This window comes from Drosophila novamexicana, unplaced genomic scaffold (assembly GCF_003285875.2).
Source record: "Drosophila novamexicana strain 15010-1031.04,08,12 unplaced genomic scaffold, DnovRS2.1 tig00000308-arrow-arrow-pilon, whole genome shotgun sequence".
Taxonomy (NCBI): Eukaryota; Metazoa; Arthropoda; class Insecta; order Diptera; family Drosophilidae; genus Drosophila; species Drosophila novamexicana.
In genome coordinates, this window is record NW_020824799.1 from 1544615 (window position 1) to 1572181 (window position 27567).

General features: G+C 39.6%; 5 protein-coding genes across 6 annotated transcripts; all 5 read right to left on the minus strand.

The window, feature by feature from the left end:
* Window positions 1-18: 18 nt before the first annotated feature.
* LOC115759464 (sterol O-acyltransferase 1) lies at window positions 19-1978 on the minus strand. Its single transcript, XM_030700398.1, has 2 exons — window positions 1144-1978; window positions 19-1053 (listed from the first exon to the last, which is right to left on the minus strand). The coding sequence occupies exons 1-2, from the start codon at window positions 1847-1849 to the stop codon at window positions 35-37; spliced, it is 1725 nt and encodes a 574-aa protein (XP_030556258.1). The 5' UTR covers window positions 1850-1978; the 3' UTR covers window positions 19-34.
* An 8404-nt stretch (window positions 1979-10382) lies between these two features.
* Window positions 10383-17632, minus strand: LOC115759594 (fatty acyl-CoA reductase wat-like). The gene is made up of 6 exons (XM_030700563.1): window positions 17521-17632; window positions 17279-17391; window positions 16708-17218; window positions 15931-16645; window positions 15773-15858; window positions 10383-10446 (listed from the first exon to the last, which is right to left on the minus strand). The coding sequence occupies exons 1-5, from the start codon at window positions 17594-17596 to the stop codon at window positions 15774-15776; spliced, it is 1500 nt and encodes a 499-aa protein (XP_030556423.1). The 5' UTR covers window positions 17597-17632; the 3' UTR covers window positions 10383-10446; window position 15773.
* LOC115759590 (fatty acyl-CoA reductase wat-like) lies at window positions 10425-12360 on the minus strand. Its single transcript, XM_030700559.1, has 5 exons — window positions 12217-12360; window positions 11973-12085; window positions 11403-11913; window positions 10620-11340; window positions 10425-10532 (listed from the first exon to the last, which is right to left on the minus strand). The coding sequence occupies exons 1-5, from the start codon at window positions 12290-12292 to the stop codon at window positions 10448-10450; spliced, it is 1506 nt and encodes a 501-aa protein (XP_030556419.1). The 5' UTR covers window positions 12293-12360; the 3' UTR covers window positions 10425-10447.
* LOC115759591 (fatty acyl-CoA reductase wat-like) lies at window positions 15727-22607 on the minus strand. Of its 2 annotated transcripts, XM_030700561.1 has the most exons (6): window positions 22478-22607; window positions 22236-22348; window positions 21666-22176; window positions 20883-21603; window positions 20710-20795; window positions 15727-15772 (listed from the first exon to the last, which is right to left on the minus strand). In XM_030700561.1, the coding sequence occupies exons 1-5, from the start codon at window positions 22551-22553 to the stop codon at window positions 20711-20713; spliced, it is 1506 nt and encodes a 501-aa protein (XP_030556421.1). In that variant the 5' UTR covers window positions 22554-22607; the 3' UTR covers window positions 15727-15772; window position 20710. The 2 variants fall into 2 exon arrangements, with proteins under 2 accessions (XP_030556421.1, XP_030556420.1); XM_030700560.1 differs by lacking the exon at window positions 15727-15772 and having other exon boundaries at window positions 20620-20795.
* Window positions 22608-24536: 1929 nt separating this feature from the next.
* On the minus strand, window positions 24537-26559 carry LOC115759592 (fatty acyl-CoA reductase wat-like). The gene is made up of 5 exons (XM_030700562.1): window positions 26400-26559; window positions 26158-26270; window positions 25587-26097; window positions 24810-25524; window positions 24537-24737 (listed from the first exon to the last, which is right to left on the minus strand). Exons 1-5 carry the CDS (start codon window positions 26473-26475, stop codon window positions 24653-24655), a joined length of 1500 nt encoding a protein of 499 aa, XP_030556422.1. The 5' UTR covers window positions 26476-26559; the 3' UTR covers window positions 24537-24652.
* Between the last annotated feature and the right edge of the window lie 1008 nt (window positions 26560-27567).

Genomic DNA, 27567 nt, shown 5'->3' on the forward strand with positions numbered 1-27567 from the left:
AAGTACTAAGACTAAAATTCGATTCAATATTTTGCTAGTGATAGCAACGCCAAACCGCAGGCGTTAAATAGTCCGCCCAGCGCTCGTAGGTCAGCTGACAATTGCGTTTCGCATAATACTCCATGGCATATAATGAGATCAGCATGCCATTGCCGAAGATGAGCGAGAACCAAAGGAATATGTTGCCTAGCGTTTTGGGTGCGCTACGCATGAGGAACACCAATGACACGCCCACAACACCAAAGAACACAAACATGACGGGGAAAAATACTTGTAGCGCAAATCCCAGCACCTGTTCATGCACTAGCGCCGATATCATAAACACCAAAAGCGACGCGGCCAGCTTGGAGCCCTTAAAAATGTACTTGTACACATCCCTATAGACGTACTCGTACAGCCAATCGTGGACGACCACATTCCAGTTGCGATAGTAGCCATCGTAGGTGTGCGATGTCCACCAGTCCTTGTAGAACATGCGATCCCCGAAGCGCAGCAGCTCCGACGTAAAGTTCAGCCATGAATGGAGGATCATATAAAAGCCACATAAAAATATCACTGCACTCGGCAGCATCATGCCAAAGAGCTTAACAATTATCTGAGATGCCCCCAGGGCCTCCTTGCCAAAGTTCCCGAAATGCTCGTTGATATGACGCTCGTGTATGAAGGCATAGAGGAAGGCAACTGCGACCATTTCCATAAGGCGGCAGAGCGCAAACTTCCAGCGAATGTGCGACGTGCGTGGGTAGCTATCTCGGTAGATTAAGGTGGGTGCAAACAGAAAATAGACATAGCAATGCAGGGGCGGTACATAGGGACGGGCAGAAGCCACATTGTCATCCGCCTTCTGCTTGCCCTCCAACACCCTTGCCGCATTGTAACGCACAAACGCGTGCATTTTCATCAGCAAACGAGTGCTCTCCAGCAGCAATATGCAGGCACTGACAAAGGGCAGCTGGAACTTGAGGCAAAGCGAGGTGGAGACATAACCAAAGACCAGCTGGGCGCTTATGTACATGATCAGGCAGCTGTGCGACCAAAAGCTTTGAAGCGATCCTGCAATCAGAGATAGAGAGAGAGAGAGAGAGAGAGAGAGAGAAGAAACAAGGTCAGATCCAGAATAGTTTTTGTTATTATTGGACTTACGATGGGATGGCAGCTTAGCACGCACCAGCGCCCAGCCCTGGAATGCAAAGTACAACGCCAGGACAAAGACATGCTCCAGCAACCAGACGCCTAGCACCCAGTGGAGGCGCCTGAGGCCGCCACGAAACGTGCCCAGTCCTAGATTGATATGGCCATCGACAAAGTAGTCATAGCAAATGGCGTTCAGCAAAAACATGACCAGAATTATTGAGAATATGTGATAGATGGTGCGCATGTGCTCCACCTGCAGCAGCGCCGTCAGGTACGATTCGCGCGTTAAAAACACCTTGTCGGGCAGCTGACGTCGCGTTCTTTGTTGCGGTTCCTGTTGTTCTCGTCGCTGCTGCTGCTGCTGCTGTTGTTTTGGCGTCGTCTGATTTTGGGCATCTGGCCGCCAATTTGGACTGTCGCTGACGTCACTTTCCGGCAATTTTGAAGAAGTGTGCTGCTGACGATTGTGCCAAGTGGAGCTGGGGTTGGCCACCCTGCCCCTGGAACCTTCGAACTGGCGGAACTCGTGCGCACGCAGCTCCTGCTGCCGCAAGTCCTGCAGCACATCCTCTATCATGCAGGATAGTCGCTGCTCGAAGTCGCACAGCATTTTACTCTGAAACTTTTGCAGCTTGTCGCGCAAGAATTGTATTTGTTCAACTGCAGCAGGTGCGTTGCAGGACTCTGCGCCAACTGTCCTCGACTCCTCGGCCATGGCAAAAGCTTTTAATATTTAGCACCTTGCAGCTTATAAATTTATAATCGCGTTGATCAATTTTAAAGCAGACCATTCGCTTGGACGTCTATTTCAACAATGTATCGAGAGCCCTGAGTCTTATTTGCTTCTGTCTGTTGTCATATGCACGAATTGATAACGGCGCTTTTGCTCAAAGCCAGCGGCGCAGTTGTAGGGGGATCTACTGCTTTGGGCGGCGCACAATTCAGGCGCTACGCCTCTGTCTTAAACAAATCGAGTCACACGCGCGCGCGCTCTTCGTCTCTTTCTCTCTCTCGCGCTGTACAAAGTGCGTCGTTGGTGTTGTTGCTGCTCTAATAGTTTAGCTAAGTACATTACAATTGAGGAACAAATTAGATTGCTCGCGCCTTAACGACCCGATTAGCTGTCAGCGGCACTTGAATCTTAATCAATCGGCCGGCCGTCTTACGAGAAACATATGTGGGTCTATGTTACTGATAAGGCCAATGTTCATTGGCCCGACGTAAACCAGTGCACTTGCACTCGCCATCGCACGCCCAACCAAAGAAACATACATACATATATACTTATACATACACACACTTTTGATTATATTAACGTGCATGCATGCTCATACATATTTGAATACTACTGAATATCCGTATCTTTGCCGTGAGTATTGCGTACCGGATTGCAGAACGGATTGCTTAATATAGCAAGGTCATGATTGTGCATATGCATATGCAGGTATTTACACATAAGAAAAGACTTAATTCATACGTTTATTAAGATAAGATATATTGTGAATGTTTTCAATGCCTTATTAGCAAATGCACCACATTTGCGCATCTGATAAGAAGGTTGTTGTCTAAACTAGGACATGTAACGAATTTCCCAAGAGGGATATTTTGAAATCAAGTGTCAATGGAAAAATGTCCCGTCAAATAATTGGTTCGGTTTAAAGATTTACGTTCCTGTATTTTGAAAAGAAATTAGTTTAAAAACCAAAACTTATGAATTTTTTTAAAAAATACTGCTGAGAATGGCTTTTGATAATCAAAAGATAATTATTTCAATGTGAGAGTTACTGAAAGGCGACTAAGGACTAGTTAATTTTTTGCTATAAATTAACCTAACTCAAATGTATTTATATATATTAATATATGTTTTGGTTATTCCATCGGTTTAATGCTGAAAGAAATCAGTTTTAACTTTTAAAAAGCAAGTTTTCAATTTATATAGCATAACTGCCAATGCAGGAAAGTATTTTATTTTAATTACTTATACAAATTTCAATGTTGGTAAGCACTTTTATATTTTTAATTAACATTTTTTAAATAAAATGTTGGTAATTTTCATATTTTTCGTCGCCCAAAATAGGCCAGCTTTGGCGCTGTATAAAGCTTTCGTGGCATATAGATGTGTATGTGTGTGTTTGTGTGTGTTTGTGCTTGGCATATTTAATTGCAAATATTTATGTATGCGTAAAATAAAAACTAAAATAACAAATACACGCGCATATGCCCCATGTTTTGATAACGAAAAATGAGCCAAAATTAAAGCTCACGGCCATGCAGGACACATGTTAATGTGCATGCATGTGTGTGTGTGTGTGTGAACGTGTGCGTGTGCGTGTGCGTGTACTTGTATGGAAAATAATATTAATGCTGTGCAGACGCAATAACCAAAAATATTTATTATTTATGCGGAATAAACAGCAGTGGCAACAGCACACACACACACACACACACACACACACACACACACACACACACACACACACGTATGCCCAAACAAAATATGAAATTAATGCAAAAATGACAAAAGCAGCGCGCAAAAGCAGAATAGTCGAAATCCACAAAGTGCGCTAGTATAGAAATAATGAATGCCGCCAGCCCAGTAAAACATAAAAGTCAAACTCAGGCCCAACAAATATTCATAAAGAGCAGCAAAAGCGGGCTTACATTATGCAGGCAGATCTGCCAGATAGCAATACATATAAAAAGACCATTTTATTGCTCCAAAAAAGAACGGCATGCTGGCAAGGATAATAAGAGAAAGAAACAAGAAAAAAAAACCAAAAAATAGCAACAAAAATAATATGCGAGCTTATAAAAATCTATATAATTCATAAACACACACAGACACACAGAGGCTGAAGCAAACACGTACGCCGCGCTTGGCGGCCATATTGGGTCATAAAAAGCATGCACACACACACACACACACACACACGCACACTAGGAGCGAAATAAAAGCCTGACCACAGTCGAACAGCAGCAACAACAACAACAACAATAGTGACAGCCACAGCAGAAAAAATTTTATGACGCAAACTTTGTGAAGCAGAAACATATAAAAAATGTTGCATATTTTCAGGAGGCAGCATTGAAAATTGTCCCATCGCTCTCTCTCTCCCACTCCCTCTTTCGCTCAGCGTGTGCTTGTGTGCGTTGTTGCTTTATAGACGCATAGCTTTGGGTACTGTGTGTTTGGAGAATGTAAGAAAAAATAGCGCAATTTTGTAATTTGCTAAAAAGGCACATAAAAAGCAGTCGAAATGGCAGGCGAAATGCCAGCGCAATGTCAGCCACAAATAATGCGCATATAACGAGACACTGCACGGAGAGAAAGCTATGCTATTTTTTAGAAAAATCAACTATGGAGTTAGACAAAGAAACTTCGGACTATTTATACAATCACATAAATAGCTGTAACTATGCATTTAATGAGAATTAAATGTATAAAAATAAACATATTACTTAAGCATATTCCAAATAAATTGTTTTGCCTTAAACTTTGGCCTGCTAGACTGATAAGTCATATATATACGACTGTATTGAATACTACTTTTATAAAATATATAACCAATATGTGCTCAAAAGGTTCAAGTTCTGTTATATCATGTCTTTCCTTACAAGCCAGTTTTTAGCGCGTCTGAAATGTTATACTCAGCTTTTCTCAAGTCCTTCTAAGAACGGAACAGAATACAAAATTAGGATGATTATAATATATATGTGTAACTATTTAGATATTTTAAGAGTTAAACAATGAAAAAGTAAAAGGTTTTTTAATGTAGCTATGATTATCATTCATAGGGACCCGATGTACTACATTTTTAGCCTGGGTAAAGAGAATACCCAATTTGCTTAATATTCTATATTCCAGCTCTTCACTCCTTTTAATAAATTTTTAACTTATTATATTTTAAATTTTTACTTAATACTTTTACAATACTTACTCTCGACTAATATCTTCCTATAGATTCTTATAACGTCCCAAGCTTAGCTGTGAAAGGGGCATAACTCTCCGGACGGGCCTGTAAAATAAATCCTGCGTGTCGGTTTATATGTTTGTTTTAATAAAAAACGAAGAAAATATTGGCGGTAAGTTGCGAATTCAGGTACCACAAAAGTAGAATCGGGATAAATGGGAGCCTATCTAACATATTTGAAATGATTCTTCTAATTATCTTTAAGATTCATCATCTTTTGTTTTGATTTGATTTAAAAAAGAGAGTGAATAGCTGGATAATGTTTTGATTTGGATAGGAACGCAAATTGTGAAAGTCTTTATCGATATCGATAACGATGTCGATAACGATATTCATTAATTCAGTTATTTAAGGAGAACTGTCAATCTTTGTCAACTAAAGCCATGGCAGGCAGAGTCTATCAAATTCCAGGTCTACGAATGCGAAAATTTTTCTCAGCGTGAGCTTCCACAATACGCACACATTCTAAGCAGAAATTGGAAGGTTTGGCAGGACGCGCTGCTCCTCCATTTTGGCAAACGTTATTAGCGTCTAGCACATGGCCAAGTCAGTGCCATTAAAGGGGGCGTGGGTATGCGAAGGCGGGTCTTGGGGCACGTTTAAAAAATAAAATAAAGCTGCTGCGCCTGCCAAGCGGCTTCCTTCGCGTCCATGACCACGTCCTCGCCCCCATCATCGTCCTGGTCGGCAACGTCGCAATGCTGCACAGTGTGCTCATAAAAATATGCTTGAAATTGGTTTGCCATGCGAGAAAAACAAACGAAAAATCAGAAAAAATCCGCTTCAAATGTAATAAGGTTTGGACGAATATGCGCTACCCTGCCAAGAAGTCGCACATATGGCTATCAATTAAATAATATTTTTACTAATTATTCTAGCTTTGACTAAATGTAAGGCTGTTGAGATTTCAGGCTTAACAAAATTAAAGTTTTGTCTATGGCATAGTTCTTCTTAACATATTACAGGGTATACAAGACAAAAACTCTTAGTTACATTTAATGTCGCCAACGACAACAGCAACGGCAAATGTCGCGGCAGGCGCAGGCCATGTGCTCCAAGGACCACGCTCCACCGAACAGGAGTACATCTAGAAGCTAGAGCAGAGTGGCTGCGGCTGCTCCTGCGGCTGTCGCAGACGAATCGTTTGCTTTTGATTGTTTTGCAAACAAAGCGAAAGCGAAACAAGCGACCAAGTAACCAACCACCCACACACACACACACACACACACACACACACACACAGCCCACACACACACACACAGCCCACACACACACTCACTTGCAATACTTTTTGCTTTCTTCTTTTTCTTCTTGTTTTTTGCCCCAAAATGAAAAGAGAAAAAAACGTGGCAACTTTTTTCGAGGGTGGATTTTCATTTTGTATGCTTCATGATTTGGAACTTTATTCGCCAGTCGCCCCTTGCCAAGCCGTGTGTGTGTGTGTGTGTATGCATGTGTTTTTGTTTGTGTGTAGATTTTTTTTACCATTTCATTATTTGCAAATTTATGCGGGGTGGCATTTTTGTGACTCAGTCGTTTGTTGTTGCTGCTTTTGTTGCTGTTGCTGTTGCTGTAGTTGTTGTTGTTGTTGTTGTTGTTGTTGCTGATGCTACTCCACTTCCATTCCGCTCATCGATTTTCGGTTTTCATGTCGAGCGATTTTTTTATGTAGATTGGCCATTATGTGGAATTAGTTTTTCTGCTGGATTTTCTCTTTTTGCACTCGTTGATCGCTTGCCCGTCTGTCTGTGTGAGCTTGTGTGTATGAGTGTGTGTGTGCGTGTGTGTGTGTGTGTGTGGCACATAGCAATGGCGTGCGCCATAAAATGTTATTGGCTGCTGTTAGTAAATGTGAATGTGTGGAATGGTTGATGGGCTCTGATGTGGCCAAGTATAATCCATATCATAGAAACCAAGGAAGAGCTAATAGTTCATAAGGCAGCACTCTTATCAGAAATAATAATCGTTATTAATCAAAAATTAATAATAAATAAGATAAACAAAATGTAAAGAAATTATTTTGCTGTGCTTTAAGCTAAGACTTAAAAGGAATAAAACAATTTATATTCACATAAAATAATTGATCTTAATGCAAAAGGTACAACATTTGGTAAATAGGTAATACTTGATATATTTATATATTTATATTTAATGAACTTATAAATCTTGGAATTGTTATAAGTATTTAATTTATTATTACCTTTATTACAGCATCAACTGTGATATGTTATTCTGATTAAACTCCTTTATTTTAAGTTAAATCAATTTTACCTTCATTTAATTAAATATTTAAACGAGAAACTAAGCAAAATTAAGAATGGTATTAAATATCCCTAGTTTGGTCAAGTTATCTTAATATAAAAAAAAAAGGTTTCCAAATCAGAAACAACTTTTCGATCGTTCCTATTTCACCTATATCTAGTGCTCTGATATTGATAAGATTTTGCATATATATTACAATTTATAAATGTCAAATTTGGATAAGACAAGGAACTACTTTTGGATTGTTCGTTCCTATGGCAGCTATATGATATGGTGGTTCGATCTGGCCGGATCCGACATATGTGCTGCCTGCAACAGAAAGAAAAACCTATGAAAAGTTTCAAGATAGCTTAAAAGCTGAAAGACAGATGGACATACAGACATGGCTATACCAACTCGGCTGTTGATGCTGATCTATGTTTTATGGGTTCGGAGATGTCTCCTTCTACGCGTCACACAACAAGTTGTTTTTGCTTAATTTTGTATTGAAAACTGTGAAATGGGAGTTCAAGCTCGCTTCGGACTAAATATATAATATAAATATAGGCTCTATCTGTAGCTGTTGAATTAGTTATAAAGCGAACTACAATCGCAAATCGTGAGTGTTGACTTTTTACTTGTATTTACCCGAAAAAATTTCCATTGAATCCAAATTTACAAAAAGTACAATGACCGCAACATGATCGCATACAAAAGACATTGTTTTTATCAGTTGGTCAAACAAAACGTTTCCACAATTCAAATATTTTTTATTAAATGTCATCAAGACTTATTTATTTAGCCTAAGCATCGGCAAACTGGACTTTACAAATAAAGAATTGTTTGATGTCAATAGGAGAATTTTAAAAATAAGCCTAGATAAGCTATGCTCTAGGTTGGGGGCATGCCGCAGATAATTAATGCTCAAGTGTATGGAAAAACTTTAGTTCTTAATATTTTCCAAATAAGTTATAGCTAATGCCAGGCAAAAGCTCAGCTTTGTCCAAAGTCTGAGGACAGAGAGAAGGCAATTTTTAGTCGACTTTTCTACCCTGTTTTGACATCCAAAAAGAAACCCATAATGGACTATAGTAGAGAAAAAAAATGAATGTGCTGCCAACGATTCAAATGCTTGTATAGGAACGTGTGTGTGCGTGTGTGGGCGTGTGTGGGGGTGGTTGCTGGCCGCATAAATAGCCAGCCGCGGGCTGAGAGGGTGGCTGCTGTCTTGGGTGATAATTTAACAACAAACGAATGCGAATGCTGTTTTTGTTATTGTATTTTACTTTTATTTTTGCCTCTCTTCTTTTTTTACACATACACAGACACACACACTTGCTGTGACACACACGAAGGAGGGTTGGTGCTTGGTGCAAAAAGGAAGAAATTCACATAAAAATATACGAGTCCTCATTATGATAATACGAAAATAAATGGCAGTCGTGTTTAGACTCATAGTATTACGAGGAGTTCAGACTCCAACCGGGGGCCAAAGCGACGGCTAAGCTAAATATGGCGCTGTGTTAATTCCAAATGCGAGAGTGTTTGTGCGCATATTGCCTAATAGATAGGGTATTTGAAGCAGAGCAATGTCCTTCAAAATAATCAAAGAAAATACATAAAAATCTCAAGTTCTGTAAGTGAATATATAAAATATATTGAAATTCGAAAATAGGCACGTTTAAATGAATTTTCGGATGATAAATAAATAGCTCTCAACTATTGAAAGCAATTCCTTCCTTGATCACACATCAGTCTGTCAATCAGCCAGTTAATCAGTCAGTATGAAAGTCAGTCAATCGGCCAATCAGGTGGTCAGCAGACAATCAGTCAGTCAACCAATCTGTTCAACAGTCTGTCAATCATTCTATCAGTCAGTCACTCAATCATTCAGCCACTCAGTCAGTCAATCGGTCAGTCAATCAGTCAATCAGTCAGTCAGTCAGACGCTCAGTCATTCAGTCAGCCAATCAGTCATACAGTCAGTCTCGTCCAATAAACAGTTATACATAAAGAGACAGACTTAAACCAAATATAGCTTAAAGTATGTAAGTTTCTTTTTTACTCATGTAGGGTATCCAACTGTCTGTGCTGCCTATTGGTTGGCAAGTGTTTTATATCTGTCATGGCTTACATTAGAAAATAAAATATGCTGTCTTTGTTTTGCCTACGTATTATACCTTTGTTCTAACTAGGGAGGCATATCTAATTCAACTTTTGGCATAGGCTTTGCCTGCTTTGACTGCGTCTAATAGGCTCGTCTACTTTTCGTAAGCAGTTCAATTTTTTATTCTCGCTCAGGCTGTCGGTTCCGGCTTAGTCTTCGGTACAAAATGGCTGCCCATTAGCGACATATTGTCAAAGCCTTTGGAGGAGCAGGAGCTGCAGCAGCTGGCTGGCCATTAAGCTAATCTTTTTTATCATCCGGTTGCAGTCCGCCTCGCAACTGCAAAGTAATGGAAACCAAGGGTTATCTCCTTTAAGTATATTCAAGAGAATATTACGGTGACTTCGGAAAACTAACTAGTGTACGAATTCTCTATTGCGGCTCGATTTGCATGTTGAGCATCTATCCGTCAGTCAGTCAGAACAAAGAGTTTTGTAGTTTTGTGAGAAATAGGAAGATGTGTCTATAAAGCGAAATATTCATTATTTGTGTCTACTAAACGGGAGTCTACATATCAAATTTGTGTGTCAGGCCCTTAAGTTCTTAAGGTATGGCTAGAAAACGAAGTGGAAATGGGATGTGTATCAAAAAAAAATTAACAGTTTGTTGTGCGTATATGGGAATATATATTTATATTCTATATCTCAAACTCTTGTACTTTCTGAAATCGGACATGGCTGACTCAGTTCATCGTCTTGTTCAAGTTTATATATATTGCGTCTGCAATTAAGATATAATATATATGTTTCATAATCCTCCTAATTTAATTTCCATGCAGCATGTGGACTTAATTTACTCGTACTTTGGAATATTAAATCGATTCATTACACTATTGAATTTTGCGTTGAATTTATTTAATGATAAAAAATAAAAAAAAAACAATTCAGTTGTTATTGTAAGCGAAATTATATACCCATAAGACTAAGATTCCCCCTTAGAACTTCACATAGACCCACCACAAAAGGGCAGCAGGAATGCAGCAGGCAATAAAGTGTACAAGACAATTGATTATTAAAAATCTGCAAAAGACAACGAGAAGTTAATGTGTTAAGTTTTGGTCCAAAATAAAGACTGACATTTTCTTTTCTGTTACACTCTTAACCTACCGTTTACATAGCTTCCTTGCGGATTGTAGAGATTCCTCGGTTAACTCCTCTTTCAACAGATTTACACGCACTCCCATTATGGAAATGCTCAAAAAATGCATCCAATCAACACCATTCAAATCGAATTCAAATTTAAGTCGATCCTGTGGCGACATTGACTTTAATAGCCGATCAGAATTGCCCATCTCAAACGTCCAGTTAGGAAAAGTAAATGGGACTAACATTTTATAGCTCTCGTGTATTCTACTGTAGATTCTTTTCATTCGCGGCTTCTGGCCCTTAAGACGCAAAGCCGTATCAATGAGAAAGCCAGGCAGATGGTGATAGAGTACTATCAATAGCTTGAATAACCACAAATTGCTGATTAAAATGGTGAACGGGAACCATATCGCTTGATTAACTGGATAAATACGAATGTACTTTTCCATCCATCCCGTTATTTGTCCCCATGTTGTCGGGTTTTGAGCGGTGGGAGCAAAGTTGTAAATAGGTGGATCTGGTGCAGGGTGCTGGGCTCGGCGCTGGGCAGTTGCCACAGCTGTTTGCCAGGCGCTGGACAGGACTAAATTGACACAATAGTCAACTGGCACAATATTGGTTCGGGATTCTTTCTTTGAGGGGACGACGCGTAGAACTCCAGCGGCACAGCCATATGCCGAGGCAATGGGTCCATAGAGGTTGTCAATGCATCCTTTAAAGGGTTCCTTTAAGCTGGGAAGAACTTAAACCAAAGAGAAATAATAATATTATCAAAAGGAAGCTTGGCTATCGATCCTCACATACTCATGCCTGGTCGAAATATGCATATCGGTAGATCGGCAGCCTCCCTTTGCACCACCTGCTCCGCCAGAGCCTTTGTGTAGGTGTAGGTATTGGGAAACTTGCCAAGCAGGGCCGGTGTCATTTTGTCAATCAGCTCGGCGCTCAGCTGATCCTGCAGCGCCAAGGCCTTGTCAGCCGTGCAGCTCAATAGCTCGGGATAGAAGCACTCGCGGATGTGCTCGACCGGGCAATTCGAGAACGCCGTGGACACATGGACATATGCCTCCAGGCGGCCCATCTGCTTGGCTAGCTGCACAAGTAGACGAGTTGCTCGCGTGTTGATGCTCAACGCGCTGCTAAGCGGCTCCACAAAGTTCACCGTGGCTGCACCGTGCACCACCACTTGCACCTCCTCAGTCAGCAACTGCCTGTCTGCCTCGCTCAATCCCAAGTCCGGCAGTGCACAGTCCCCAGCTATGGGCATTACCTTCTCCAGGGAGTTGGCTTTCAATTTAAGCAGTTCGGTGAACATCTATTTCCAGGAGTAAGAGTAAGAGTTCAATTATTTCTTCGGATCATGGGCTTACTTACGAAATTGCTGCGAAAAGCAGCCATCCGACTCTGGATTTGCTCGCCACGTTTGGGCCGTATTAGCATATAGATACGTTCCACCTCCGTTGTCCGCAACAGTTTCTCAATTATCACTTAGGGACACACATGAATAAGAAAACAAATCAGAGTTTAAACTTAATTAAGTATTACACACTAAATGCAATCGCGTTGTACTCAATAAACTGTGTTCGGCATAATCCTTGTAATATCAAGGTATACCTACATTTTCCCAGGAATCCGCTGCCACCGGTCAAGAAAATAGTCTTATTTTTATAAAATTCAGTAATATTTGAATCCATTTTATGCTAAGATATCGCTAAGGACAAACTTTTAATAATCCGCTAAAGATGATGCCGAAGCTTTCCGATCGCGGCAACAGCTCGAATACTCAAGTGCATTTTTCGTGCTTATGCCTTTTATAGAAAAAAGTACTTCCCAATAAAACTGTATTAGCTCAAAACGACAAAGTGCAGAAATATTCGACAGGCCGAACATTTAATACCCTTGTAGATATTTGCTTTACGATTTGGCTGGTACATATGTGAGAGTAGTTAAGCTCACTAATGCTTTGGTGAAAATCATCTTCCGACCGATTCATCCTATAGAGCTATCTAGTAGTACGATCTTGATAAGATTTGGTTTACATATAAGGACCATAATTCAACTATCAAATGTCGGTGTCAGTCAATATTTCTGAATAAACAACAAGATTCTCCATACAAGTGTCTATTATTCGACCAATCGCTCCTCTCGCAGCAATATGATATAGTAATCATATGTACTGCCTGTAAAAGGAAGTCGGATAGATGCGAAGTTTCAAGAGCATATTTGGTTACGGCTATATCAACTGTCCTTTATGGGGAACTAATCATGTGTAACACATTTCATGAAAATAATTACTATAACCTCTAGAAGAGTATAACAACGTAACCGATAAATCTGCATATAAGCTTATGTTACGTACTTATTTCCGTTTTATTAAAATATTTTGACATCAGTCACGTTTCAAATCGAGTTCAGCACGAGCGGTCATAGCAAAAAAATTATACATAAATAATTAATTGATACTTTGCATTCTAATCCCAGCCGTGCAGGGCAATTGCATTTACACGGTCGGGCAATGCGATTAATACGGCTGCAAGCTGACCCTTGGCAAGGGCAATTACTAATTGTAGTCGGTCGTAAAGAAGAAAACTTAATTTAAAGAGCTTTCCCAGCTACAGCACAGTCCGATGGATGCGTGGTCAAGGGGCGTCTCTCGGCATCTGGGACGGTGTACCCCTTCTTTCCGACTTCTTAATAACTAACTCAAATATTAAATCTCTAAAAACTTAGCTTCAGTTAAAGCAGACCAGGATCGCCTGTTATATATATCGATTTTGTATACCCTGAACCCATTAAAAATGGGTATGAGGGTATTTTGTATTTGTGCAAAATCCAAATGTATGTAACAGGCAGAAGGAAGCATCTCCGACCACGAAATTTTAGATGTAGATGCTCCTAGTTCCCGCGCAAATCGAGTTTGTTTTCGATAATCGATAACTTACTCCGTTTCCAAGCAATCGATAAAAATCGATATCGATATCCTGTTTTTTGGGCAAATTTGGTCAATAATAAGAGCTAGAGTCACCAAACTTGCCATATAGCTTCTAAAATAGAATATATATATGCATTTGATGTTGCAAGAAGAGGGTTCAGGGTATCCCCTAGTCGGGAGCTCCCGACTAGAACCTCTTACTTGTTATATATCTAATTGTGAATTAAAGTATTAGGTAAAGTATACACACCCACTCCTGTTCTAATCCTATGAGCTTTTTGCGCATGCATCTCTTTATTTCTGGAAGGTGGTATTCTTGTTGAATACCCTTACATAATATTGAGTACATCAATAAGGTATACATATTCTATATCTTATTGGCATCAATGGCGTCCGTCTATTTGTCTGTCTGTTTCTATGCGAACTGGTCTCTCAGATTAAAAGTCATGAAACATGAAACAAAGGTACGTCTTCTATTGCAGGCAGTTCATATGTTGGACTCGCTCGAATTGGACCACTATAACATATACTTGTCAAAGGAAAGATCAGTCGAAAAGTTGGCTATGAAGAGCTTTTTTGTTTATGGCGATTTCTTCACTAACCACAGCTTATACATTTTTACTTTTGCTTCTTTTTAATATAAACTAAATGTTATCAAGATCGCACATTGGAAGAATCCGTCGGAAATGTTGTTGTTCTACAAAATAAGCTGTTTTCCAAGACATTTTCATTAAACTCAGCATTTACCGACTTTACTATTCTCAAATATGTAAAGCAAATGTCTTCAACGGTATTTTTCTTTAATTTTATTTTTTATTACTTTCTCGTTTGTATACCCTTGTAGAATCTATTATAATTTAAACGTCAAATGTGTAACGCATAAAAGGACACATCTCCGACCCGATAAAGTATATATATTCTTGATCAGTATCAAAAGCCGAGTAGATATAGCCATGTCCGTATGTATGAACGCAACGATCTCCGAGCCTATTAGAGCTAGAGACTTGAAATTAGCTGTAGGTCCTCCTAGTCGGATAATCGACAGCTTACTCTGTTTCCAAGCAATCGATAAAAATCGATATCGAAATCCTGTTTTTTGAGCAAATTGTGAAAATAATAAGAACTAGAGTCACCAAACATGATATGTTATGTTATGAAGTTACAATTTACCTTTGAGAATAGACAAATATTCTTTGATTCAATAAGATATACTGTAGAAAATGTCATTGAGATCGGCTAAGTAACACACAAAAGTTATGAGCTTTGACTGCCCACGTGTTTGCGGCAGCTAGCGCAAATTCCAAGAATTTCTGTATACACGCATTCATGCGCGTCTGCTTCGAATTCAGCATTGTAATTGCGATATTATTGTTTTCTGTGCTGCTAATTTTCATTCGTTTTATTTCCTTCTTAATAATACTCAATTATTGGTGTGGCTGTTGAGTAAAGGTGGTGGCAAATGGTGCGGTCTGTCGCGAGTTTGAGCCCTACCGAGGAAACTTATATTTTGTTTTATATTTATCTTCATTACTACAAATGAGCGCGTAGCGCGAGCTGCATTTGGTATTGGAATAAGAGGGTTCAGGGTATTAACTAGTCGGGAGCTCCCGACTAGAAGCTCTTACTTGTTTTTGTTTTTAGTTTTGTGGGGAATAGGAGGAGGTATTTAAAAATGAAATATTTATTATTTTCGTCTCCTAAACGGGCCTACATACAAAATTTTTGTATCTAGATCTAATAATTTTTAAGTTATGGCTAAAAAATGAACAAATTGTTATGCGTAGGGTATATGGGAATATATATATATATATATATATATATATATATATATATATTCTATTTCGCTATTCTTGAACTTTCTGAGATCATATATATACTTAATGAGGTCTGCTTGTAACATACTCTTACCCAAATCCAAAATCTTTATTTCTCAAACTTTATTGGGTGCACGGTGTTAAAAACCTATATATATCTAAACCTATTCCATCAGTTACTGGCATTTGAATAATTCCGTCTGCAATTGTAATTGTATTTATGTTCCTTTATCCTCCTCCTTATTAAATTTCCATGCAGCACGGGGACATAATTTTGGCGTACTTTAAAATATTAAATCGGTTCCAATTAGAACAAAATTATAATATTGTACTTAACGTTGGATATTTTTATTGGGCAAGCCAAAATAAAAGAAAAATCAATGTAGCTCTTATTGTAGCTTTATTTTTATATATCCATAAGATTCCACCTTAGAACTTCACATAGACCCACCACAAAAGGGCAGCAGGAATGCAGCAGGCAATAAAGTGTACAAGACAATTGATTATAAAGAATCTGCAAAAGACAACGAGAAGTTAATGTGTTAAGTCTTGGTCCAAAATATAGTCTGTTACACTCTCAACCTACCGTTTATAAAGCTTCTTTGCGGATTGAAGGGATTCCTCGGTTAACTCTTCTTTGAACAGATATACACGCATTCCTATGAGGGCACCGACCATATATTGCTTCCAATCTAAAACATTCATATCGAACTCAAATTTTAACCGATCCTGTGGCGACATTGCCTTTAATAGCCGATCAGAATTGCGCATCTCAAATGTCCAATTAGGGAAAGCAAATGGGACTAAGATTTTATAGCTCTCGTGTATTCTACTGTAGATTCTTTTCATTCGCGGCTTCTGGCCCTTTAGACGCAAGCCCATATCGATGAGAAAGCCAGGCAGATGATGATAGAGTACTGCCAACAGCTTAAAGGACCACCAGCTGGATGTGAAAAATATAAACGGGAGCCAAATCATTTGATTTACTGGATAAATATGCCTATTCTTTTCATACGATTCCGTGTATATTTCCCATGTTATTGGGTTTTGAGCGGTGGGAGCAAAGTTGTAAATAGGTGGTTCTGGTGCAGGGTTTCGGCGCTGGGCAGTTGCCACAGCTGTTTGCCAGGCGCAGGACAGGACTAAATTGACACAATAGTCAACTGGCACAATATTGCATCTGGCTTCTTTATTTGAGAAGGTGACGTGTACAACGCCAGCCGCACAGCCATATGAAATGGCAATGGGTCCATAGAGGTTGTCAATGCATCCTTTAACAGGCTCCTTATAGCTGGGAAGAACTTAAATCAATGGAAGACAAAAACATTATCAAAAGTAAGCTTGGCTATCGATCCTCACATACTCATGCCTGGTCGAAATATGCATATCGGTAGATCGGCAGCCTCCCTTTGCACCACCTGCTCCGCCAGAGCCTTTGTGTAGGTGTAGGTATTGGGAAACTTGCCAAGCAGGGCCGGTGTCATTTTGTCAATCAGCTCGGCGCTCAGCTGATCCTGCAGCGCCAAGGCCTTGTCAGCCGTGCAGCTCAATAGCTCGGGATAGAAGCACTCGCGGATGTGCTCGACCGGGCAATTCGAGAACGCCGTGGACACATGGACATATGCCTCCAGGCGGCCCATCTGCTTGGCTAGCTGCACAAGTAGACGAGTTGCTCGCGTGTTGATGCTCAACGCGCTGCTAAGCGGCTCCACAAAGTTCACCGTGGCTGCACCGTGCACCACCACTTGCACCTCCTCAGTCAGCAACTGCCTGTCTGCCTCGCTCAATCCCAAGTCCGGCAGTGCACAGTCCCCAGCTATGGGCATTACCTTCTCCAGGGAGTTGGCTTTCAATTTAAGCAGTTCGGTGAACATCTATTTCCAGGAGCATTGAGTAAGAGTTCACTTATTTCTTCGGATCATGGGCTTACTTACGAAATTGCTGCGAAAAGCAGCCATCCGACTCTGGATTTGCTCGCCATGTTTGGGCCGTATTAGCATATAGATACGTTCCACCTCCGTTGTTCGCAACAGTTTCTCAATTATCACTTAGGGACACACATGAATAAGAAAACAAATTAGAGTTTAAACTTAATTAAGTATCACACACAACGCAATCGCGTTGTACTCAATAAACTATGTTCGGCATAATCCTTGTAATATTAAGGTTTACCTACATTTTCCCAGGAATCCGCTGCCACCGGTCAAGAAAATAGTCTTATTTTTATAAAATTCAGTAATATTTGAATCCATTTTATGCTTAGATATCGCTAAGGATAAACTTTTAATAATCCGTTAAAGATGATGCCGAAGCTTTCCGATCGCGGCAACAGCTCGAATACTCAAGTGCATTTTTCGTGCTCATGCCTTTTATAGAAAAAGGTACTTTCGACTACGACTGTATAAACTTAAAACGACAAGGTGCGGATATCTTCGACAAGCCGAATATATAATACCCTTGTAGATGTTTGCTTTACGATTTGGCAGGTACACATGTGAGTATAGTTAAGCTCATTAATGCTGAGTTTGTTGAAAATCATTTTGAAAAATATAATATATTTTCGAACAGAAGCTCAATTTCCGACCGATTCATACTATAGAGCTATATAGTAGTGCGATCTTGATAAGATTTGGCTTACATATAAGCACCATCCTTCAACTAATAAATGTCAGGGTCAGTCAAGACATCTTAATAAACAACAAAATTCTTCATACAACAGTCTACTATTCGACCAATCGCTCCTCTCGCAGCAATATGATATATTAATATAATCTAACCTATATCAACTGGGCTGTTGATGCTGATCTAGAATATATATACTTTGTGGGGAACCCATTATGTGTAACACATTTCATGAAAATAATTACTATAACCTCTAGAAGAGTATAACAACGTAACCGATAATTCTGCATATAGGCTTAAAATATATGTCACGTTTCAAATCGAATTCAGCACGATCGGTCATAGCAAACAAATTTTACATAAATAATTAATTGATACTTTGCATTCTAATCCCAGCCGTGCAGGGCAATTGCATTTACACGGTCTGGCAATGCGATTAATACGGCTGCAAGCTGACCCTTGGCAATTGTAAGTAGTCGGTCTTTCGGTGACTAAAAAGAACAGCCGAAAATTAGGTTATGAAGAACTTTTTTGTTTGCCGCGATATCTTCACTAACCCCAGCTTTTACTATTTAAATTATGCTTCTTCTTAATATAAGCTAAGTGTTATCAAGATTGCACTTACATATTATATAGCCCTATAGGAAGAATTCGTCGGAAAAAATGTTGTTTTCATTAAACTCAGCATTTAGCAGTTTTACTACTCTCACATATGCAAGGCGAATATCTACAAGGCTCTTTTTTTTTTGTACCCTTGCAGAGGATATTATAAGTTTGTCGTGAAATGTGTAACGCATAAAAGGACATATCTCCGACCCGATTAAGTATATATATCCTTGATCAGTATCAACAGCCGAGTCGATAGAGCCATGTCCGTCTGTCTGTTATATGCGAACTTGTCTCTCAATTTTAAAGCTATCGTCATGAAACTTTGCAGAAGTGACAGATCGGACTACTATATCATATAGCTGCCGTAGGAACGATCAGTCGAAAATTAGCTTCTTGTATAACAACATTTTTGTTTATCAAGATATCTTGACCAGCCTCGGCATTTATTAGTTTTGCTCCTCATGCTTTTGCAAAATCCTATCAACGTCGGACTATTATATCATATAGCTAGGTCGAAAATGAAGTTGTTGTATGGAAAACCTTTTGTTTTTCAAGATATTTTGACCATATATTTTGACTTTCAATATGAAAAAGAATTTTAAATCCATAACTGCAGATATTGTATAGATATTCATGTCGCAACTTTCTCCAGGGGAAGCTGCATTTTTTGCTACAGTTTTTAATTTGCTGTTGCCCAAAAATGTTACATTTTGGTCATAAAGCTCGTCTGTTCTAATCCAGGAACCAACAATTAAATATCATTTGATATGGTCAAGCGGTCAATCAGTCGGTCAAAATGACCGTCTGAACATCAGTCAATCACTCAGTCAGTCCAGAATAAAAAGTTTTATATATAAATTTATTTAAGTTCCTTTTTACTCATGTAGGGTATCCAACTGTCTGTGCTGCCTATTGGTTGGCAAGTGTTTTATATCTGTCATGGCTTACATTAGAAAATAAAATATGCTGTCTTTGTTTTGCCTACGTATTATACCTTTGTTCTAACTAGGGAGGCATATCTAATTCAACTTTTGGCATAGGCTTTGCCTGCTTTGACTGCGTCTAATAGGCTCTTCTACTTTTCGTAAGCAGTTCAATTTTTTATTCTCGCTCAGGCTGTCGGTTCCGGCTTAGTCTTCGGTACAAAATGGCTGCCCATTAGCGACATATTGTCAAAGCCTTTGGAGGAGCAGGAGCCGCAGCAGCTGGCTGGCCATTAAGCTAATCTTTTTTATCATCCGGTTGCAGTCCGCTTCGCAACTGCAAAGTAATGGAAACCAAGGGTTATCTCCTTTAAGTACATTAAACAGAATTTTATAGTGACACCGGAAAACTAACTACTGTACAAATTCTCTAGCTATTGCGGCTCGATTTGTATGTTGAGCATCTATCCGTCAGTCAATCAGAACAAAGAATTTTGTATTTCTAAATAATCAAAATACAGAATCGAGAATTACGATCTCATTTGTTTTGTAGTTCTGTGAGGAATAGGTATATAATAATAGGTATCTAAAAATTGAAATATTTATTATTTGCGTATCTGTATCTTAAAGTTTTTGAGTTATGGCTAAAAAAAGAAATGGAAATAGGATGTGTATCGACAATAAATGAACAGCTTGTTTTGCGTAGGGTATATGGGAATAGAGGTTTATAATCTATATCTCTATATATACTACTCTACTCTATATATACTTTCTGAGATCGGACATGGCTGACTCAGTTCGTCGTCTTGATCAGACAAATATATGCATATACCTTATAAGGTTTCTTTGTACAATACTCTTACCCAAATCCAAAATCTTTTTTTTCCAATGTTGATTGGGTGCACGGTGTAAAAAACCCAACTATATCTATACCTACTTTATCAGATACTGACAAAAAATTCGCATATGAATAATTGCGTCTGCAATGAATATATATATATAGGTTCCATTATCCTCCTCCTTATTAAATTTCCATGCAACACGTGGAGTTAATTTCCGTGTACTTTGGAATATTCAATCGGTTCCAATTAGAGCAAAATTATAATATTGTAATTTGCGTTGGATTTTTTTATTGAGCAAGAAAATCAAAAGAACAACAATATAGCTTTTATTGTAAGCGAATGTATATATCCATCAGACTAAGATTCCACCTTAGAACTTCACATAGACCCACCACAAAAGGGCAGCAGGAATGCAGCAGGCAATAAAGTGTACAAGGCAATTGATTATTAAAAATCTGCAAAAGACAACGAGAAGTTAATGTGTTAAGTTTTGGTCCAAAATAAAGACTGACATTTTCTTTTCTGTTACACTCTCAACCTACCGTTTACATAGCTTCCTTGCGGATTGTAGAGATTCCTCGGTTAACTCCTCTTTGAACAGATATACTCGCATTCCCATAATGGAAATGTGCATAAAATGCATCCAATCAACACCATTCAAATCGAATTCATACTTTAACCGATCCTCTGGCGACATGCTCTGTAAAAGCCGATCAGAATTGTCCATCTCAAACGTCCAGTTAGGGAAAGTAAATGGGAATAATATTTTGAGGCCCTTGTGTACTTTACTGTAGATTCTTTTCATTCGCGGCTTCTGGCCCTTAAGACGCAAAGCCGTATCAATGAGAAAGCCTGGCAGATGATGATAGAGTATTGCCAACAGCTTGAAGAACCACAAATTGTTGGTTAAAATGGTGAACGGGAACCATATCGCTTGATTAACTGGATAAATACGTATGTACTTTTCCATCCATGTCGAGACTTCCAACCATGTTGTCGGGTTTTCAGCGGTGGGAGCAAAGTTGTAAATAGGTGGATCTGGTGCAGGGTGCTGGGCTCGGCGCTGGGCAGTTGCCACAGCTGTTTGCCAGGCGCAGGACAGGACTAAATTGACACAATAGTCAACTGGCACAATATTGGATCGGGTTTCTTTCTTTGAGGAGACGACGCGTAGAACGCCAGCGGCACAGCCATATGCCGTGGCAATGGGCCCATAGAGGTTGTCAATGCATCCTTTAAAGGGTTCCTTTAAGCTGGGAAGAACTTAAACCAAAGAGAAATAATAATATTATCAAAAGGAAGCTTGGCTATCGATCCTCACATACTCATGCCTGGTCGAAATATGCATATCGGTAGATCGGCAGCCTCCCTTTGCACCACCTGCTCCGCCAGAGCCTTTGTGTAGGTGTAGGTATTGGGAAACTTGCCAAGCAGGGCCGGTGTCATTTTGTCAATCAGCTCGGCGCTCAGCTGATCCTGCAGCGCCAAGGCCTTGTCAGCCGTGCAGCTCAATAGCTCGGGATAGAAGCACTCGCGGATGTGCTCGACCGGGCAATTCGAGAACGCCGTGGACACATGGACATATGCCTCCAGGCGGCCCATCTGCTTGGCTAGCTGCACAAGTAGACGAGTTGCTCGCGTGTTGATGCTCAACGCGCTGCTAAGCGGCTCCACAAAGTTCACCGTGGCTGCACCGTGCACCACCACTTGCACCTCCTCAGTCAGCAACTGCCTGTCTGCCTCGCTCAATCCCAAGTCCGGCAGTGCACAGTCCCCAGCTATGGGCATTACCTTCTCCAGGGAGTTGGCTTTCAATTTAAGCAGTTCGGTGAACATCTATTTCCAGGAGTAAGAGTAAGAGTTCAATTATTTCTTCGGATCATGGGCTTACTTACGAAATTGCTGCGAAAAGCAGCCATCCGACTCTGGATTTGCTCGCCACGTTTGGGCCGTATTAGCATATAGATACGTTCCACCTCCGTTGTTCGCAACAGTTTCTCAATTATCACTTAGGGACACACATGAATAAGAAAACAAATCAGAGTTTAAACTTAATTAAGTATCACACACAACGCAATCGCGTTGTACTCAATAAACTGTGTTCGGCATAATCCTTGTAATATTAAGGTTTACCTACATTTTCCCAGGAATCCGCTGCCACCGGTCATGAAAATAGTCTTATTTTTATAAAATTCAGTAATATTTGAATCCATTTTATGCTTAGATATCGCTAAGGATAAACTTTTAATAATCCGCTAAAGATGATGCCGAAGCTTTCCGATCGCGGCAACAGCTCGAATACTCAAGTGCATTTTTCGTGCTCATGCCTTTTATAGAAAAAGGTACTTTCGATTACGACTGTATATACTTAAAAGGAAATAAACTTAAAATATAAGTCGAAGATCTAATACCCTTAAAGGCATTTACTTTACAATAAAGCAGACATGTGAGAACAGTAAAGCACATAAAGGCTCAGTTTGATGAAAATTGCGTGGGAAACAGAATATATTGCCATACTCGTGCTACGAGCGGGTCTTCCTATAGAGATATATTATATATAAGTCAGATATTGATAAGATTTGGATCACATACAATCAGCAAAGTTTAGCTATATGATATAGTAATCCGATCCAGAAACATATATGGCTATGGCTATATCCACTGGGCTGCTGATATAGAATATATATTCTTTATGGGAACGCGGATGTCTCCTTCTATGGGCTACACATTTCATGACAGAACTACAATACCATCTAGAACAACAATCTATACCAATGTAACCGATGGTGTCTTAATGTGGGCAATTAGAAATGTGCATATATAATTTTGTTACATACTTATTTCTTTTTAATTCAAATACTTTTATATCAGCCACGCTTCCAATTTAATTCAGAGCGAGCGGTCATAGCAGACAAAATTAGGTAAAAATAATTAATTGATACTTTGCATGTCTTACCCTGCTGTGCAGTGTAATTGCATTTTATGTATGCACCGTCTAGTAAGGGCGACGACTTACTTTAGTCATTATTTAAAGGGCTTTCCCAACAACAGCAAAGGCCGATGGATGCGTGGTCAAGGGGCGTCTCTCGTCATCCTAGCTGAGCTTGATGCTGTTCATGAGAAATCCTACTAGGTGAACCAAGTGTTGCAGCTGGCGGCCCTGTCATCTGTCCTAATATGACTCTATTTTACTTAAGGCAGTCCCGGACCAACCGCCTGTTATATATTTAAATATATAGTATATACATATATTTCATATACCCAATCCTATTCTCGACGAGCTTCTTGTGTATTCATATCTTTTCTTCTGGTAGGTACCGATCCTTGTTGTGCTTAGGGTATATGGGAATATATATTTATAGTCTATTTTTCTATAGCTTAAGCTCTTGTACTTTCTGAGATCGGACATGGATTACTAAACTCGTCGTCTAGATCAAGCATATATATACTTTATGAGGTCTGTTGGTAACATACTTTTACCAAAATCCAAAATTTTTGGCAATTTGGATTGGGTGTTTGACAGGGTGTTAAAAACCCACCTATATATATACCTACTCCAGCAGATACTGACAAAAAATTCGCATATTAATAATTGCGTCTGCAATGAACATATATATAGGTTCCATTATTCTCCTCCTTATTTAATTTCCATGCAGCACGTGGCCTTAATTTCCTTGTACTTTGGAATATTAAATCGGTTCCAATTAGAGCAAAATTATAATATTGTAATTTGCGTTGGATTGTTTTTATTGAGCAAGCAAAATAAAAAGAACAAGTAAGAGGTTATAGTCGGGACCTTCCGACTAGGGAATACCCTGAACCCTCTTCTTCCAACATCAAATGCATATATATATATTCTATTTTTGAAGCTATATGTCAAGTTTGGTGACTCTAGCTCTTATTATTTACCAAAATTGCCCAAAAAACAGGATATCGATATCGATTTTTATCGATTGCTTGGAAACGGAGTAAGTTATCGAATATCGGAAACAAACTCGATCTGCGCAGGCACTAGGAGCACCCACAAATTTCAAGTCTCTAGCTCTTATAGGTTCTGAGATCCTTGCGTTCATACATACGGACGGATGGACGGACGGACGAACGGACGGACAGACAGACGGACATGGCTAGATCGACTCGGCTATTGATGCTGATCAAGAATATATATACTTTATGGGGTCGGAGAAGCTTCCATCTGCTTTTGCACAAATACAATATACCCTCATACCCATTTTTAATGGGTTCAGGGTATAAAAACAATATAGCTTTTATTGTAAGCGAATGTATATATCCATCAGACTAAGATTCCCCCTTAGAACTTCACATAGACCCACCACAAAAGGGCAGCAGGAATGCAGCAGGCAATAAAATGTACAAGATAATTGAGTATAAAAAATCTACGAAAGACAACGAGGGGTTAATGTGTTAAGTCTTGGTCCAAAATATAGACTGTTACACTCTCAACCTACCGTTTATATAGCTTCTTTGCGGATTGAAGGGATTCCTCGGTTAACTCTTCTTTGAACAGATATACACGCACTCCCATGAAGACAATATCCAAATAATGCATCCAATCAATACCATTCATATCGAATTCATACTTTAACCGATCCTCTGGCGACATGCACTGTAAAAGCCGATCAGAATTGTCCATCTCAAACGTCCAGTTAGGGAAAGTGAATGGGCTTAATATTTTGATTCCCTCATGTACTTTACTGTAGATTCTTTTCATTCGCGGCTTCTGGCCCCTTAGACGCAAACTCATGTCGATAAGAAAGCAAGGCAGATGATGATAAATTACTACAAACAGCTTTAAGGACCACCAACTGGTGGGTGCAGTGATGAACGGGAACCATATCATTTGATTTACTGGATAAATATCCTTATACTTGTACAATTGTTCCCTGTATTGCCCCCATGTTATCGGGTTTTGAGCTGTCGGAGCAAAATTATAAATAGTTGGATCTGGTGCAGGCGTTGGGCGCTGGGCAGCTGCCACAGCTGTTTGCCAGGCGCAGGACAGGACTAAATTGACACAAAAGTCAACTGGCACAACATTGGTTCGGGATTCTTTTCTTATGGGCATGACGCGTACAACGCCAGCGATACAGCTATATGAAATGGCAATGGGTCCATAGAGGTTGTCAATGCATCCTTTCACAGGCTCCTTATAGCTGGGAAGAACTTAAACCAATGGAAGACAAAAACATTATCAAAAGTAAGCTTGGCTATCGATCCTCACATACTCATGCCTGGTCGAAATATGCATATCGGTAGATCGGCAGCCTCCCTTTGCACCACCTGCTCCGCCAGAGCCTTTGTGTAGGTGTAGGTATTGGGAAACTTGCCAAGCAGGGCCGGTGTCATTTTGTCAATCAGCTCGGCGCTCAGCTGATCCTGCAGCGCCAAGGCCTTGTCAGCCGTGCAGCTCAATAGCTCGGGATAGAAGCACTCGCGGATGTGCTCGACCGGGCAATTCGAGAACGCCGTGGACACATGGACATATGCCTCCAGGCGGCCCATCTGCTTGGCTAGCTGCACAAGTAGACGAGTTGCTCGCGTGTTGATGCTCAACGCGCTGCTAAGCGGCTCCACAAAGTTCACCGTGGCTGCACCGTGCACCACCACTTGCACCTCCTCAGTCAGCAACTGCCTGTCTGCCTCGCTCAATCCCAAGTCCGGCAGTGCACAGTCCCCAGCTATGGGCATTACCTTCTCCAGGGAGTTGGCTTTCAATTTAAGCAGTTCGGTGAACATCTATTTCCAGGAGCATTGAGTAAGAGTTCACTTATTTCTTCGGATCATGGGCTTACTTACGAAATTGCTGCGAAAAGCAGCCATCCGACTCTGGATTTGCTCGCCACGTTTGGGCCGTATTAGCATATAGATACGTTCCACCTCCGTTGTCCGCAACAGTTTCTCAATTATCACTTAGGGACACACATGAATAAGAAAACAAATCAGAGTTTAAACTTAATTAAGTATCACACACAACGCAATCGCGTTGTACTCGATAAACTATGTTCGGCATAATCCTTGTAATATTAAGGTTTACCTACATTTTCCCAGGAATCCGCTGCCACCGGTCAAGAAAATAGTCTTATTTTTATAAAATTCAGTAATATTTGAATCCATTTTATGCTAAGATATCGCTAAGGATAAACTTTTAATAATCCGTTAAAGATGATGCCGAAGCTTTCCGATCGCGGCAACAGCTCGAATACTCAAGTGCATTTTTCGTGCTTATGCCTTTTATAGAAAAAAGTACTTTCCACTAAAACTGTATTAGCTCAAAACGACAAAGTGCGGAAAAAATGTAATACCCTTGTAGATATTTGCTTTACGATTTTGCAGGTACATATGTGAGTATAGTTAAATGCTGAGCTTAGTGAAAATCATCTTGAACAAGTATGATGTTCCAGTCGGAAGTTCCTGACTAGGGGACACCCTGAACCATCTTCTACCAACACTAAATGCAGCTCGCGCTATACGTTTGTTTGCTTTAGCAGTAATAAAAAAATAAATTTAAAAAAAGTTTTTTCTGAATGGGTTTCGAACACGTAACAGAACACTCCATTCACAACCGCCTCTACCCAACAGACAAACCAACAACTAAACATTAATGAGAAAAAAACGGATCAAAATAGCAGCATAGAAAACAATACAATTACAATTGCAATATTGTTGATAGAATTCAAAGAAGACGCACATGAATGTGTGTGTGTACATGTATACAGAAATTCTTGGAATTTGCGCTTGCAGCCGTTTTTTTAAATAACTTCTGTGTTGCTTAACCGATCTTGATGAAATATTCAACAGTAGATATTATTGTACTATAGAATATTTGTATAGCCAATACTTCATACAACAGTCTACCTTTCGACCAATCGTTCGCAGCAATATGATATACTTAATAATCATAAGTATGTACTGCTTGTAACAAGATGACGGATTGATGGAAAGTTTCACGAGCATATTTGGTTCCGACTATATCAACTGGGCTGTTGATGCTGAATATGCTAGAATAAATATACTTTATGGGGAACCCATCTACGTAACACATTTCATGAAAATAATAACTGTTACCTGTAGAAGAGTATAACAACGTAACCGTTAAAGCTGCATATAGGCTTTTGTTACGTACTTATTTCTGTTTTATTTAAATACTGTAAAATTACTGTATAAATTACATCAGTCACGTTTCAAATCGAGTTCAGCACCAGCGGT

Bases quoted from the DNA above. Each gene is read 5' to 3' on its own strand.
- LOC115759464 (XM_030700398.1), bottom strand. From the start codon at position 1,849: ATGGCCGAGGAGTCGAGGACAGTTGGCGCAGAGTCCTGCAACGCACCT. The intron at 1,054-1,143 runs GTAAGTCCAATA...CTCTGATTGCAG, and splicing joins TGCTAAGCTGCCATCCCATC to GATCGCTTCAAAGCTTTTGG.
- LOC115759590 (XM_030700559.1), bottom strand. From the start codon at position 12,292: ATGGATTCAAATATTACTGAATTTTATAAAAATAAGACTATTTTCTTG. The intron at 12,086-12,216 runs GTAGGTATACCT...TGTGTCCCTAAG, and splicing joins CAGCGGATTCCTGGGAAAAT to TGATAATTGAGAAACTGTTG. The intron at 11,914-11,972 runs GTAAGTAAGCCC...TCCTGGAAATAG, and splicing joins CTGCTTTTCGCAGCAATTTC to ATGTTCACCGAACTGCTTAA.
- LOC115759594 (XM_030700563.1), bottom strand. From the start codon at position 17,596: ATGGATTCAAATATTACTGAATTTTATAAAAATAAGACTATTTTCTTG. The intron at 17,219-17,278 runs GTAAGTAAGCCC...TCCTGGAAATAG, and splicing joins CTGCTTTTCGCAGCAATTTC to ATGTTCACCGAACTGCTTAA. The intron at 15,859-15,930 runs GTAGGTTGAGAG...TGTCTTTTGCAG, and splicing joins GCAAAGAAGCTTTATAAACG to ATTCTTTATAATCAATTGTC.
- LOC115759591 (XM_030700561.1), bottom strand. From the start codon at position 22,553: ATGGATTCAAATATTACTGAATTTTATAAAAATAAGACTATTTTCATG. The intron at 22,349-22,477 runs GTAGGTAAACCT...TGTGTCCCTAAG, and splicing joins CAGCGGATTCCTGGGAAAAT to TGATAATTGAGAAACTGTTG. The intron at 21,604-21,665 runs GTATGTGAGGAT...CTTTGGTTTAAG, and splicing joins CATATTTCGACCAGGCATGA to TTCTTCCCAGCTTAAAGGAA.
- LOC115759592 (XM_030700562.1), bottom strand. From the start codon at position 26,475: ATGGATTCAAATATTACTGAATTTTATAAAAATAAGACTATTTTCTTG. The intron at 26,271-26,399 runs GTAGGTAAACCT...TGTGTCCCTAAG, and splicing joins CAGCGGATTCCTGGGAAAAT to TGATAATTGAGAAACTGTTG. The intron at 25,525-25,586 runs GTATGTGAGGAT...CATTGGTTTAAG, and splicing joins CATATTTCGACCAGGCATGA to TTCTTCCCAGCTATAAGGAG.